Raw genomic sequence first — 15,308 nt, 5'->3', positions numbered from 1 at the left:
ATCAAACAACTTGGCTGAATAAAGAATTTTAGGGTCCAAATTGCCTACAGAACTCTGTATACACTGCTCAACTGTTTAATGGTAAGAACAAGCCAATGTTTAATGATAAGAACAATCAATCTAAAGCTAGTCCACCTTTTCTTTCCTTGTGAACAACTTATATGTTTTCTTGTTTTTCTCCCTTCCTGGATGCCTGATGATCATGATGATGATGATGACGACGACGATGATGATTTTAACAAGAGAAAGTACAAAGTTTCACCAGAATAGATTTAGTTGTTAGGCTGTTTTCATTAATTTTTCCTGGTGTTTGGCAACAAGCCTGTTCGAATTGCAGGCTCAGGTCATCCTTCATCTCAGAAAAGTTTTTATCCCATAGCGTGTTTAATAATTGTTCCTGTTGAATTTGTTCTGGTCTCTTCCAAAATGTCAATTGTATATATTGGATCTCTGTACTCTATCCTTTATGTCAATCATCTTTTTCTTCAAATTTTCTTTTTTCATCTCTTCTCCCCCTTTTCCTCTGCATTTTGGGAGAGCTTCTCAAATTTGTAGTCTGTATCACTAATACAATTTTCTAATCCACTCTCTGTTGCTTCTGGTGCAGTTTAATCTATATACTGCCTATTTAGTTTCTATTTTATTGTTTCTTATTCGGATATTGCATTTTTTAGTTTCCATCCTATAGGCCTTACTTATTAATATCCAACACCCTTTTAATGTATGCCTCCCCGTTAGCTAGCCCCCACTTTCATCCCAGCCTGTTGCCTTATGAACTAATTTTCTACGTCTCACTCCAAAGACTCCACAATTTAAAAAACCTACAAGCATAAAAAAAATGTTTTCTACAATTTTCTTGTTACAGAAGTAATCTGTTATATCAAGAGTATGTGCTTTTGCCCTGGTATTGAGTGCAACATTCCTGTATTTTTAAGGTTGCAGAATCTTATTTCAGAGTCTGTCTCCTCAATATTTCTTACATATCAGTTACTAGATATCTAGAGGTTTGATAACAGTAGAGCTTGATTTTTCACAAGGATACTTCATGATAAAGATGTGAACTTTCATCAGGAAGTATATAATGTTCAATTGTCTCTCTTTTTATGATGTTAAGATTAATCCCTATTTTTAGCCTAATCCATTATAACGCCATTATATGACCCAAGAAAGCTACTGAAGCCTCAGCCATGTCTGTGTTGTAGCCAAAAAAGAAGAGGAAAGCCATTATAAAGTTACCCTTTAGCAGTTCACCCAATATTACTTTTAGCAATCACTGATGATCGTTTCATTAAAAGTTGCAAAATGGGTGATATTCTATCAGCCCTTCTTAATGTATAGTTAAAATATTTCTATAAAGAAAATCTTGCTCTTGCCAACTACTTGGTTACCCTGAGATATACAGTTTGTATAGGAAGGGCAGAATTAATGATTAAATCTTTATCAATTTTCAAAATAATGAATTGGCTCCCTAGTCTCCAAACATAAGGAGCTTTAAAAAAAAGTAACATATGAACTCACAGATTTTTAACATATTTGATAACATTTCAACCTACTGCAGTTATTTCTTTTTCTTGGGATGTTGGTATTTCAGGTATGTGAACACTTCCTTTTCGGTGTTTTCAATGCTGGTACACGCTATTTAGATATATTTATAGTCATTTCAGTGGTAACTAGATGTGGGGTTAGAGGGAGTCAGATGCTTGTACCACACTGCTATCTGTACCTGTGAGGAACAGGTTTTGCTATTAGTAACAGACACCAGAAATAAACCATCTTATGTTCCAGCTTGGGTTTTCACTCATATAAAATATACCTAGAAATAGGCAGTCTGGAGCATATATGCAGCTACGTGCTCATCAAGGACCTAGGTACTTTCTATCTTTCTACATCACCTTATGCCTCAAGAAAGCTACTGAAGCCTCAGCCATCATGTCTGTGTTGTATCCCAGGGAGAAAAAGAAAGGCAAAAGGGCAAAACAGCACATCTCTCAGTAGAACTAATTCACACTAACGAGACTTTCCTCAAGCTTCACACAACATTTCCAACATTTCATTAGTCAAATCTTAGTCATATGGCCACCTCTAGCTGCAAGGGAAGCTAGGAGGCACCTCTGTTCTAGGCAGCCACATGCCAAGTGGAAAAAAACAGGGTTCTATTATTAAGGGGAAAACAGACCCTGAGAGGAAACCCACAGTCGCTGTCATACCATCTCACCAGAAAGTTTCTCAATGTACAAATTAATCACTCTCTCCCCATGTAGCCCTTTACTATATCTCAATTACACAAATTCTTCAAGTCTGGTTTGCATGTAACTATGAATCTGTGGGTATTTTTCTCTAGATTGAATTCCTTGAAGATGCAGGGCACTTTTTATTTATATATATATCTCCCTCTATCAATGTCTATTCAGGCATTCAACTCAAATGTGCCTTATTCAGACACACTGAAGGCATGTATTTTGTCGCCATGTTTATAGTTATGTATGTTCATTTTCAAACTATTCTATCGGGTTTTGTTACCTGTATGGCAACCTATTCTTCCCACAATCCAGAGCTTGTGCTGAATGAAAATCATCATCAGCACTTCATAAGTAGGTCAACCCTGCTACTCTCATTTATCCTCAAACCTTAATAAAACATATTTAGGCTAAAAAAAAATCTTCATTTCAATGAGAAAGGAAGTTGTTCCTTTTTGGGAGGGTGGGGAAGGTCACAGAAAAAGGAAAGGTTTAACGAGTAGTTTTACCATATATGCTAAGCATTAGATATACTTTTGGTTATTGAAATCAAACCCTAAGAAGATTTTTTTTTATCACCCACATATGGTTGCAGAAACTGAGTAGTTCTTAATTCTGCTGAAGAAAAATTATTAGTGAGCACACAGTGGGATTTAAAGCTAGATTTAATCTGGCTTTGAAGTGTAAGTTCTTTACATCAGACCATAGTATCATAGTATGGCTCCAAGTCACCATATACTTTCACACCAACTAGATAAGAGCAGAAAGATTTACCCTTGGTTGTGCAGACACAATCTTAAACTACTAGCATTATGCATCAGCTTCTGAAACTAAAATACGTTTTTAAAAAGAGCTTTTAAATACATTCAGCTTACTTTTCTCTAGCATTGAAAGCCATAACATAAAAAAGTGGGACAGGAATGTTTTTTTAACAGCAAAGAGATGCTTTGTATCCAGAAAAGCTGAACAATTACAGTGTAGCTAAAATGTTCTTTGAAGTACTGTGTAGCACTTAACTTTAAAAGCTCTCTGCTTGCTTCTAAGCAATGTGTCAAAATAACCATATGCTATGTAAATAAATCAGTTCAGAAAGGAGTTCCAGGCTTCTCCAGCTGTGTTAAGATTTCTCCACTCATTAGGAAAGCCAAGAAAAAGAAAACTTAATGATGTGTTTACTCTGCATGGTTCAAGCACAGGTTCTATAGAATAGTTGTTGACAATAAGTTTTTATGAAACGTCTTTTACCAAGTTTGGTGCTATCCTGCAAACTGGAATGTCTAAAGGAGAAAGGTTCATCAAGAACCCTGCTTATAGTAATTTTAAAAATCATAAGATACAGAGTATTAGCTATGCAGAAGAAATTATATGTGGAAGAAATCAGTGCCCAATTTTTTTTTTTTAATTTTTTTGGAGACAGAGTCTCGTCAGTCACCTGGGCTGGAGTGCAGTGGCACAATCTCGGCTCACTGCAACCTCTGCCTCCTGGGTTCAAGCGATTCTCCTGCCTCAGCCTCACAAGTAGCTGGGATTACAGGCGTGCACCACCATGCTTGGCTGATTTTTTTTGTATTTTTAGTAGAAACAGGGTTTCACCATGTTGGCCAGGCTGGTCTCGAACTCCTGACCTCAGGTTATCCACCTGCCTCGGCCTCCCAAAGTGCTGGGATTACAGGCATGAGCCACCGCACCCAGCCCCAAATTGGTTTTTAAATGAGTTATTAGGATAATTTTTTATATAGAATGCAGTTTTGAGCTACTTCACAAAGCAATGCAGAAAGCATGATATCAGAAAAAATGATTGAGAGAATATGCTAATGGAAACGTGAGGATAATCTGGTATAATAAACAACACTGCAAATTCTACTTGCAATTTCAAGTAATTTTTTTCTAATGTTTATGATAAAAAGAAACATTTAATATACAGCCTTCAGACACTGCATAATCTTGTGCAATTTTAAAGATACATAAGAGTAGTATCCATATTATAAATTTCTCTTAGTAATTAATAGTTAACAGAATGGCAGGTCAAGAGACTGGGAAGTGGGGACCTTTATAAAAAGGGGGGTAGAGGAAGAGACTAGCAGCAGTTTTGAGTCCTTATTAATGTAATCCCACTTAATTCTCATAACTACAAAGTGGTATTACCTTTGTTTTTCAGATAAGGAAACTGATATAGAGGCAACTGTTGACTCAATCACTTACTAGCTTTTCTTCCACTGCCAGTTATTTCACTTCTCTGAATCACGGTTTTCTCATTAGTACACTAGCACTAGTACTATCTAGTGCACAGGTACCTCACAGGTGTCTTGAGGACTAAATGAGATCAGTGTATATACTCGAGAATGTGGAAATGTAAGTTCCATTTTTCTTTCAGAGAGGTTACTAATTTTTTCAAGTCTCAACTTGTCCAAAATCTATTAAGAGATACAGCTGGAAAATGAAAGCAGATTATAGGCTCAGAACCCAAATTTATCTTAGTCCAGTGTTTGCCATTATACTACATTTCCCTGCATTTTTCATATCATTTATTTCCTACTACTACATGCTAATTTTTTTAAAAGGCGTGTCTCAAATGTCACCTCCAAATTTTGAAAGCTATCAACAAATTCATCTCCAATTTCTAACAAAGGGCTCACAGCCTTCAATTATGTATCTCATATCTAAAACTAAGGAATCTATGAACTCGTTAGAAGGCCATATGACTCCAGAGAATGCCATAATAATCCAGAAATTTTAAAACTAAACAGGTTATGAACATGTATGGTTATAGCAGTTTATTAACGATAATTCCAAGCTGGAAACAACCCAAATGTCCGCCAAATGGTGACTGGATAAACTGTGGTTCATCCATACACTGGAACACAACACAGCAAAGCACTGATACTGATACCTGCCACAACATAGATGAATCTCAAAAGCATTTCACTAAGTGAAAGAAGTCAGACACAAAAGCATACTTACTATATAATTTCATTTATGTGACATTCTGGAGAAAGAAAATCATAGGGATAAAAGTTAATCAGCAGTGGCAGGAAGGGAGTGACTTATAACGGGACATAGATGAGGGGCTTTTGAGGACGATGGAAATGTTCTAGATTTTGATTGTTGTGGTGGTAGTTAAATGACTGTATTCATCCGACAAAACTCATCCAACTATAAATTTTAAAGGGGCACATTTTATTTTATGTAAACTATACCTTAGTAAAATTAATCTATAATGGGTTTCTATAGTTTTGTTTTTGAGTAATAAATGTTATGAAAATATAGAAGAAACTAATTAAATAGGTCATATAAACAAAGGGAGAAGGTATATTTTTGGGACAACCTGAGCTTTTTAGTCTGATAGGCCTAAATTTGAAACCTGGTAAGCTTGACAATCTTGGACAAGTTAGTTGACCTTTCCAAACTTCAGTTTCCCCATCTGTTAAGCTGATATCATACTTTCTGCTTTATAAAGTAGTTTTAAGATTAAGAGAACACATAATTTAGTGCCTAACACACAGTAGGCACTCATAATAGGCAAACAAAGGAAAATGCTTATGGATGAAGTGATATCTAAGTCAATTAGAAAAATAATAATCTTCAGGAGAGGCACAGTGGCTCATACCTGTAATCCCAGCACTTTGGGAGGCTGAGATGGGCAGATTACGTGAGGTCAGGAGTTTGAGACTAGCCTGGCCAACATGGTGAAACCCCGTCTCTACTAAAAATACAAAAATTAGCAGGGCGTGGTGGCATAAGCCTGTAATCCCACCTACTTGTGAGGCTGAGGCAGGAGAATCGCTTGAACCCAGGAGGCAGGGGTTGCAGTAAGCTGAGATCGTGCCACTGCACTCCAGCCTGGGTGACAAAGCGAGACTCTATCTCAAAAAAAAAAAAAAAAAAAAAAAAAAAAGAATAATCTTCATCTATCTGTATCAGTTCATTTAATCAACAAATATTTGTTAAACATCTGTTATAAGGTATGTTAACATTTTCCCAAATAAGCAATCAGTAAAACCAGAGTACATATTCCCCTGAAAAAATCACCTTTCTCTAAGCTTCTGTAATTTTTATTTTCTCATAAAAGTTGGTAAGAATAGCAATCAAGAAACAAATACAATCTGCCTTTCCACAGAATTACAAATGCATTATATATATTGGTAGGTAACATAAATTTTATCAGCAATAAATGTGAATTAAATAATATTTAAACTAAGATTTCCCAGCTGCACAATTTTCTAAGCAAATAAGAAGGTTACCAAATTGAATTAACTTCAGCACTGCAAGAACTTTCATTAACCTCCTGCTTAAGACCTTACTTCATGCTGATCAAAGGGTGTAGATACTTTCTGTTGGTTTTTAAATCTGAGGTGAATGCAACTTGCAGCACAGAAACAGCATTTACCTAAAAAAATAAGGTGGTGAAGCAGAAATGAAATTTTACCTAAGATTATTTCTTAATGCATATAAATATATTCCATATATATATATCAATACATTTTCTAAGAGTTGAAACTAAGTTTTCACTGACATTTATATAAATAACCTAAAATCTTGGCACTAGGATTATTTACAAAGGTAAAACCTGAATTACAAATATTTGGCAAGGAGAAAATTATACTTCGTCTTTCTTCCCAAATCAAAATCATCTTCTATGGGGCGGCATCCCCACCTCGGCTGTGGGAACGGTGGCCCCAGAAAAAATAAGGTCAAAAAATTTTTTAAAAAATAATCTTCTGGCCGGGAGCGATGGCTCATGCCTGTAATCCCAGCACTTTGGGAGGCTGAGGCGGGCGGATTACCTGAGGTCAGGAGTTCGAGACCAGTCTGGCCAACATGGTGAAACCTCCTCTCTACTAAAAATACAAAAATTAGCCGGCCGTGGTGGCATGTGCCTGTAATGCCAGCTACTGGGGAGGCTGAGGCAGGAGAATCGCTTGAACCCAGGAGGCGGAGGTTGCAGTGAGCCGAAATCATACCATTGCACTCCAGCCTGGGCAACAAGAGCGAAACTCTGTCTCAAAAAAAAAAAAAAATCTTCTCCATATATGTATGTATATGTGCATCACATATATTTCATATGTACGTTATGTGTTTTCTTCCTGCAACAAGCTGTACCATGTAGCCTACACACTGCTTCATGTTTTAAAAATTGCTTCCTTAAGACAGAATTTAAATTATTACTCACACATCATAATAAACTCTAGGTTTCAAACTGTGGCAAATGTTGATTAAGAAATTAAGATGTTATACAAATCTTTCCTTCTCTATTAAGCCAACCACAAAGTAGCTATGGTCTCTAAACAGTCTAATAGGGTACCTGGGTTATAAACTGAGCTTCTTATCACACCCTACAATGCACACATGTAATAAGGATAGAGACTGTTCTTTTTCCTTAGTGCTGAAACTCCACCTCTAGGAAGCAAAGTGACTTTAAACAGAAGTTTAACATATACTGAATTTGAAGACATGACACCAATGTTTCCCCCCATTACTAGTGCCTGGGGTGGGGAGGGAGAAAACATTTAAGTATGTTATTGATGTCTATTTCTTGACTTAAAATGTAATTTTTCTAGCACTTTCTTGGTATAAATTTACAGAGCCTGAATGTAGAGATAAAACAAGGGGAATTTATAAACTAAAAACAAACATAAAGTCAATAAAATTTTGATTTCTCTTTTCTCCATGTTAGTCACACGAAGTGACTGAGGAGGTCAAAATTCAAGACTTTTGGGGGCTTTATGGAATCTTTTACATGTTTTTCACATACTTTACACCTAAATCCTTAGAGGTTATAGAGCACCCAAAAGTTAAATATGTCCACTTTGAACATACTTTTTTTCTGAAAGGAACCCCTTAAGATGACTATGAAATTTTAAGCCAGTATGCCCTCTTTCAGCCTTTCTGGGAAAATGGGAAACTATCCTAAAATGCCCAATATGAATATTCTACAATCTTTAATAATAAATGTCAAGTAAGTCATCTTACACTGTTAGAAAACTGTTTCTCAATTGTGTATTCTTGGCTCCTTTCCTACTGTCTGCTGCTCCTCCCAAAACAGCATATTCTCCACCCAAACAGAAATACTCTCATTTAGTCTATGATATTAGACTAATCAAAAGCTTACTCTCAAGGATAAATGTCTTACACGTCCTTGCTGTTGCATTTATGTCAAAAAATAAACTCCTTGAGAGAAGAAGCCATGTGTGGATAGATTTTTCCCCCTTGTTTTCTATTTAATTGTCTAATTGTTTCTAGAATACATATAAACAAATTATATGAATATAATTCCCCCCTCAAATTCTACTCTGCTATTCTAAACACTTATTTTTTCCCTGTAAGAAGCTGCAGCTAGTTTAGGAAGTACAATTGTTCCAAGCTCTGCAACAATAAAAACTGGAAAGCAATGCATCAATTTTTTAAAAAGTACTTGAAATATTTTAGACAACTGGCAAAATAAAGGCATAACTCAATGATTTCTATTTTCATGACAAATAACTCAGGAGTAAGAACATACGGACATATTAATATACACACACACACACACACATACACATGATTCATGTAGTCATATCAATCCCATAAAACCAAGTGACTAATCAAGACTTTTGTTCCTAGGAAGACATTTCGTAATATAACACAATATGTATCTCAGGAGCCATTGCCTGAAAGTATCACTGATTACTAAGAACATAATATTAGTCCTAGATTAGCACTAGATGTTAGAAAGGCATTAATGACTATTCTACCATACTCTCCTACCAGACTGACACTATGGCTTCACTCATTAACATACCAGACACAGGAAGTTGTTCATTCTCAAATAATTAAAATTATTTTCTTGCAAATAAAAGGAAACTATAATCACTCAGACAATAGCCTACTTTACTCCATCCAAAAGTATATATAAAAATCTAAGGCCAGGGGTGGTGGCTTGGGCCTGTAATCCCAGCACTTTGGGAGGCCGAGGCAGGTGGATCACAAGGTTAGGAGTTCAAGACCAGCCTGGCCAATATGGTGAAACCCTGTCTCTACTAAAAATACAAAAATTAGCCAGGCATGGTGGTGTGCACCTGTAATCCCAGGTATTTGGGAGGCTCAGGCAGGAGAACTGCTTGAACCCAGGAGTCGGAGGTTGCAGTGAGCCGAGACCGTACCACTGCACTCCAGCCTGAGTGACAGGGCAATACTCCGTGCCAGATTAAAAAAAAAAAAAAAGATAGATAGATAGATATCTGAATCACATGTATATCCTAAACAGGAAAAACTCATAGGCATATATAAAAATATCAAAAAGTCCTTTAAGATCTAAAGAACAAACAACAACAAAAAAATGAAATGAGGGCATTTGCTGAGGATATTGCCAAGTGCTCAGGGAATAGTCCATCAACTGACTTAACATGTGATTTTTAAGAATGACTGGACAAGGCCGGGTGGCTCACGCCTGTAATCCCAGCACTTTGGGAGGCCGAGGCGGGCGGATCACGAGATCAGGAGATCGAGACCATCCTGGCTAACACAGTGAAACCCCGTCTCTACTAAAACAACAAAAAATTAGCTGGGCGTGGTGGCGGGTGCCTGTAGTCCCAGCAACTCAGGAGGCTGAGGCAGGAGAATGGCGTGAACCCAGGAGGCGGAGTTTACAGTGAGCCGAGATCGGGCCACTGCACTCCAGCCTGGGCGACAGAGCGAGACTCCGTCTCAAAAAAAAAAAAAATGACTGGACAAAAAACACTAGGTAGCAAAGGCAAAATCTCTGGCTGCTCATAAAAACTTGGTAAAATTAGATATTTTGTCTTCAAAAGTCTAAAGTATAATAAAATCTGTCTCACCCCTGCTTACCCATACCTCAGCAGAGCACCAGAAGAAAAACTGTCGTCAGAATTGCAAAGGGGATTCGAATTGAAAATTTGTTTTCTTTTTCAAAACTTTACTTTCATGGTCTTGTTTCAATAAACCAAAAAAGTGGTTTAATCTACTTGATGGATTACACAGATCAAGTATTCCATCTGAAATACAGGCCTTTTTACTTCTTTAGGAGGGAGCCACGAGCCAAGGAATGCAGACAGCCTCTAGGAGTTAGAAAATGCAAGGAACAGATCCCCACTACAGCTTCCAGAAGGAATATAATCCTACTGGCCCCTTGATTTTAGCCCAGTGATATGCATTTTGAACTTCTGATCTCCAGAACTGTAAAATAAATCTGTGTTGTTATAAGCAACTAAGGTTGTGGTAATTTGCTATAGTAACAACAGGACACAAATACATCTAGAAATTAGTAAGCCCCAATAAGTATTTGCTATTTTTACTGACCTCTGGTTGTTGATACTTAGAATAGAATGTGCACTTTAACACTACTTTGATAATCAGGGTTAGCAGGAATAATCTTTTAGCTAACGAGAGAGCAACTCCCAATTAGAATGGAAACATTAAAACTAATGTAACAAGGATAAATCATGCCTCTTGTGGTAGACTACAGTTCAACTGAATCAATTATTGAGAAATAATGTTGCAGACCCCAATTATAATTGTATATTTGTCTATTTCTCCTTTGAATTCTATTAATTTTCCTTCATCTATTTTAATGCTCCATTATTAGGGGCCTACATGTTTAAGACCACTATATACTCTTGGTAAACTGACCCCTTTTATATTATCAAATGTCCTTCATACTTCTTGCTCTAAAATCTACTTTATCTGATACTAATTGTGGAACTCCTGTTTTCTTTTCATTAGTGTCTACATGGTATATCTTTTTTCATCTGTTTATTTATTTATTTTTTAAATCAAGATGGAGTCTCTCTCTGTCACCCAGGCTGGAGTACAGTGGCACGATCTCGGCTCACCGTAACCTCTGCCTTCTGGGTTCAAGCGATTCTCCTGCCTCAACCTCCTGAGTAGCTGGGATTACAAGTGCCCACCACCATGCCCAGCTCATTTTTTTAAATTTTTCATAAAGATGGGGTTTCACCATGTTGGCCAGGCTAGTCTCAACCTCCTGACCTCAAGTGATCCACCCTCCTCTGCCTCCCAAAGTGCTGGAATTACATGCATAAGCCACCGCACCCAGCCTCATCTGTTTACTATTAACCTGTGTTTTTATATTCAATGTGAGTTTTTGTAGACAATATGTAAATGAAATTTTTTAAAAATCAAATTAGATAATCTCCATTTTTTAATGGTATTTAGACCATTTACATTTAATGTGATTATTGCAATGATTGGGTATATATCTGCTATCTAGCTATTGGTTTACTATTTGTCTCATCTTTTCTTGGTCACTTTTTTTTCTTTTTGTCATTGTTCAGTAAGTAATTTTCATAATTCCATTTTATCTCCACTACTGGTATATTAACTATACTGCTTTAAAAAAACAAAAAAACCTCCACTTACGTGAAAAATTCCATAACATATTATTAGTCTTGTTTTAAGCAATTATCTTTAAGAAAAAAGTTTCTTAAATGAGAGAAAAAAGACTTTCATATCTATTCATATACACTCACCATTTCCAGGGCTCTTCATTTATTTTTGTAGATGCAAATTTCCATCTGACATAATTTTCATTCCTTGTCATCTCTGAACCCCAAACTCAAACCTGTGTAATTCCTGAGCTGTTTGGGTTCCCTCTCCCTGTGCTATGGCCTGGAAACATTGTGGGCTCACTTCATTTGTTCTAAATCACACAGCTAGACTCTCTGGTTTAGCTTCTAGAGAAATTAAATTTGTGGCCACACTCATTTTAGCTCTGTCATATTTTGCTTTATATCTTTAAAGCCAAATTATTAAGTTCACACGAATTTAGAATTATTATGTCTTTCCAGTGTACGGACCTTTTATATTATTATGAAATGACCTTTTTTATGTCTAGTATTGCTTTTTGCCTTATGTCTACTTTGCCTGATATTTGCATAGCTTCTTCAGCTTTCCTTTGATTAGCATTTGCATGGTATATTTTAATCCTTTTAGTTTCAACCTTTTTGTGTTCTTATATGTAACATGTATCCCTTGAAAATGAAATATATTTTGGTTTTAAAGAAATTTATAATCCCAGCACTTTGGGAAGCCAAGGTGGGCAAATCGCTTGAGCTCAGGAGTTTGAGACCAGCCTGGGCAACATGGCAAAACTCTGTCTCTACAAAAAATAAAGAACATTAGCTAGGTGTGGTGGCATGCATCTGTAGTCCCAGCTACTTGGGAGGCTGAGGTGGGAGAACTACTTGAGCCGAGGAGGCAGAGGTTGCAGGGAGCCGAGATCGTGCCACTCCAGCTGGGGTAACACAGCAAGATTCTGACTCAAAAGAAAGAAATTTAGTCTTCCAAATTTTTCAAACAAATTTGTCTTTAACTAGAATATTTAAACCATTTACATTTGATGTCATTAATATATTTTAAATTTTATCCATTAGCCTATTGTTTGTTTCTTCCAATTAACCTGTTTTATATTCTTTCTCTTCTCTCTTCCCTTCTTTTGATTTTATCAAGTAGTTTTCATTATTCAATTTCTTTTGCTAGCTAATACATTCTTTTACTGTTTATGATTAAAACCATCCTTGCTAATTACAGTCTAATACAAATCAGTACTTCTATCACTTTATAGCTAACTCTAAGACCTTAAAACACTTCATGTATACCCTTCCCACTTTTTGAGTTGCTGATATCATGAGTTTTAATTCCACATGCATTTTAGAGCTCATAAAAATTGTTTGATACAATTAATATAGTTCATCTATATATTTACACTTTGTCACTCTTCCATACATACTGGTTTTGACAACTTATAGTTCCTCACAGTGCTATAAAATACAAAGAAGATATGTAGAAAATAAAAATGTTATCAGACAGATTATGGGAAGGAAAAGCATAACACTTCAGTACAGAAAGAACATAATGCCTTGGAGAAGAAAAACTTTCCTCCTAGCTTTCTCTACTATTTTAAGAGTAGGCTTAAATGTCAAATGCTAGCTTTCAATGCATCTATTAGCAGATCAACTGAAAATACTTTATGTGACAATTTTCAGTACTCTAATAACTCTTCCTAGATAACATGCAACTTACCTACATTTACTTCTACTAGCAGTCATATTCTTACGTATCATTGTTTACCTTACCCAGTTTCCACATAAGCTCATAAAAATAAAGGCAGAATTTTCTCATGTATAAAAATACAAAAGGGATTAATACTACCATACTAAACCTATATTCCTTAATGTGCTTTTATAACCATACAGATTAATCAGTCATATTTAACTCTATCATGGACAACCAACAAAGGGTGAGAACAAAACTGAAATTATCAGTATAAGGTCAGCATATATGCCCAAGTTTGCTGCACACAAAGACTGTTTTTTAAATGGTTTAGCTATACTTGCAGACCTTGCTGCTTCTTGCAAGGTTTATGTTTGGCTCACAGCATTCACTCAAAAAAGATTATCTAATTTTTTTTCTGTCATATGAAAAAAGAAAGTTGATGACTCTCCTGATTTAGTTATCTAACAGTTCATTCTAACAAATACTGTGTTTTTGTGCATACTTAAAAAGCTTTCTCTGACACACCTACTCTAGTATCAGCTCTACATTGAACAAATCATATTTAAGACTAGTGACTTGAGTTATCATAGGGCTTCACTAATACTGATGTTCTCTCTCCAATACAAATAGGGGTCTCTAATGATTATCTGGATACCCTTTCTACAGGGTATTAATTAGTCAGGATAATCTAGGCCTGGGGTTGTAACAAATATTCCCCATAATCTTAGTGACTTAGCAAAAATTTCTCTCTTACACATGGTCCACTGACTCAAATTACATTTAAACAATAAATCATTCTTGATTTAGTTAGGCAATAATTATATATATTTTATACACATACACATTTTTCCCTACTGACATCCGACTCAAGAATATACTAATTAGAAAGCTCACGCTTGGCTGGGCACGGTGGCTCACACTTGTAATTCCAGCACTTTGGGAGGCCGAGGCGGGTGGATCATCTGAGGTCAGGAGGTCGAGACCAGCCTGGACAACATGGCGAAACTCTATCTCTACTAAAAGTACAAAAATTAGCTGAGTGTGGTGGTGGGCGCCTGTAATCCCAGCTACTCAGGAGGCTGAGGCAGGAGAATCGCTTGAACCCAGCTGGGAGGCAGAGGTTGCAGTGAGCCGATATCATGCCACTGCACTCCAGCCTGGGTGACAAGAGAAAAATTAGGTCTCAAAAAAAAAAAAAAAAAAAAGCAAGCAAGCAAGCTCACTCTGTCTGAAGAGATGAAATCCATATTAAAAGTCTTGATTTATGGATTAGGGATGTTCGTGAACATGAAATTCTTATACTTTCTATGAAATCAAGTTTTGATTTTCACTAAGAAATTGGAATCCATTTTAGTATAAGCTTTCCTATTTGGCAACTGAGCTTTACTCTTAAGACCCCATTATTCCTATGCTGTTTTGCAATAAACACTATGGACAAAGTAAAAACCTACATTTTAGGAGTGACTGATTGACTATAACATTTCTCAGATTTTGCTATCTTCTGCATTTGTACACTTGTAGGACAGACTGGGTTTATACAGACCAGAAGGCTTATCAGATCTTTATAAAAATATTCCTGTCAGTGTCTACTTAACTTAATAAAGTACTCAGAATTCTATCTAGCCTAACACTTCCAACAACAGCAGTGTTTGGAATATTGCCAAAATCATGTTTATTACTCATGAAATAGAGTTTTGAAATGTTCATAATCTGGAATAGAAGTAATATTTGTGTCAAATACTCAATTCTAACTGAATTCACCTAAAGGTAGGTAGTTTAAGTTACAGAAAAACGCCATGATCCCAAGATGGTCTAATAACTGTATCTAATAACAAAGGATTAAAATAGGTGTGTGTGTGTGTGTGTGTGTGTGTGTGTGCGCGCGCGCGCGTGTGTGTGTTTAGAGGAGTGAGGTTTGATGAATTTAGGCCCTTAAATCCAATAAAAATTGGAAACGTCATATACGTAACACTGGGAGGCAGTATAACATAGAAGTTAAGGATGTAGGCTTTTAGCTGTTTTTTTCTGGATTTGAATCCTGGCTCTATCACTTATTAACTC

At 36.2% G+C, this 15,308-nt stretch overlaps 1 protein-coding gene across 8 annotated transcripts in view; it reads right to left on the bottom strand.

Annotated features, from left to right (window-relative positions):
• Nucleotides 1-15,308, bottom strand: part of GLCE (glucuronic acid epimerase) — a 126,884-nt gene that overhangs the window by 37,253 nt on the left and 74,323 nt on the right. For 3 of the 8 annotated variants that reach the window (XM_030814657.1, XM_030814656.1, XM_030814658.1), the window contains one exon: nucleotides 6,539-6,624. The exons of 1 other annotated variant lie outside the window; for it this stretch is intronic. In XM_030814657.1, coding sequence (XP_030670517.1) covers nucleotides 6,539-6,543 — 5 coding nt within the window. In that variant the 5' untranslated portion in view covers nucleotides 6,544-6,624. Of the gene's footprint in view, nucleotides 1-5,198; nucleotides 5,225-6,478; nucleotides 6,993-11,722; nucleotides 12,289-15,308 lie in introns of those variants that run through there. 4 more of the 8 variants (XM_030814655.1, XM_030814659.1, XM_030814660.1 and 1 more) reach the window with 4 other exon arrangements.

This window comes from Nomascus leucogenys, chromosome 6, assembly GCF_006542625.1.
Source record: "Nomascus leucogenys isolate Asia chromosome 6, Asia_NLE_v1, whole genome shotgun sequence".
Lineage (NCBI taxonomy): Eukaryota > Metazoa > Chordata > Mammalia > Primates > Hylobatidae > Nomascus > Nomascus leucogenys.
The sequence above is the reverse complement of the archived record's forward strand: the minus strand, read 5'-3'. Positions and strand labels throughout refer to the sequence as shown.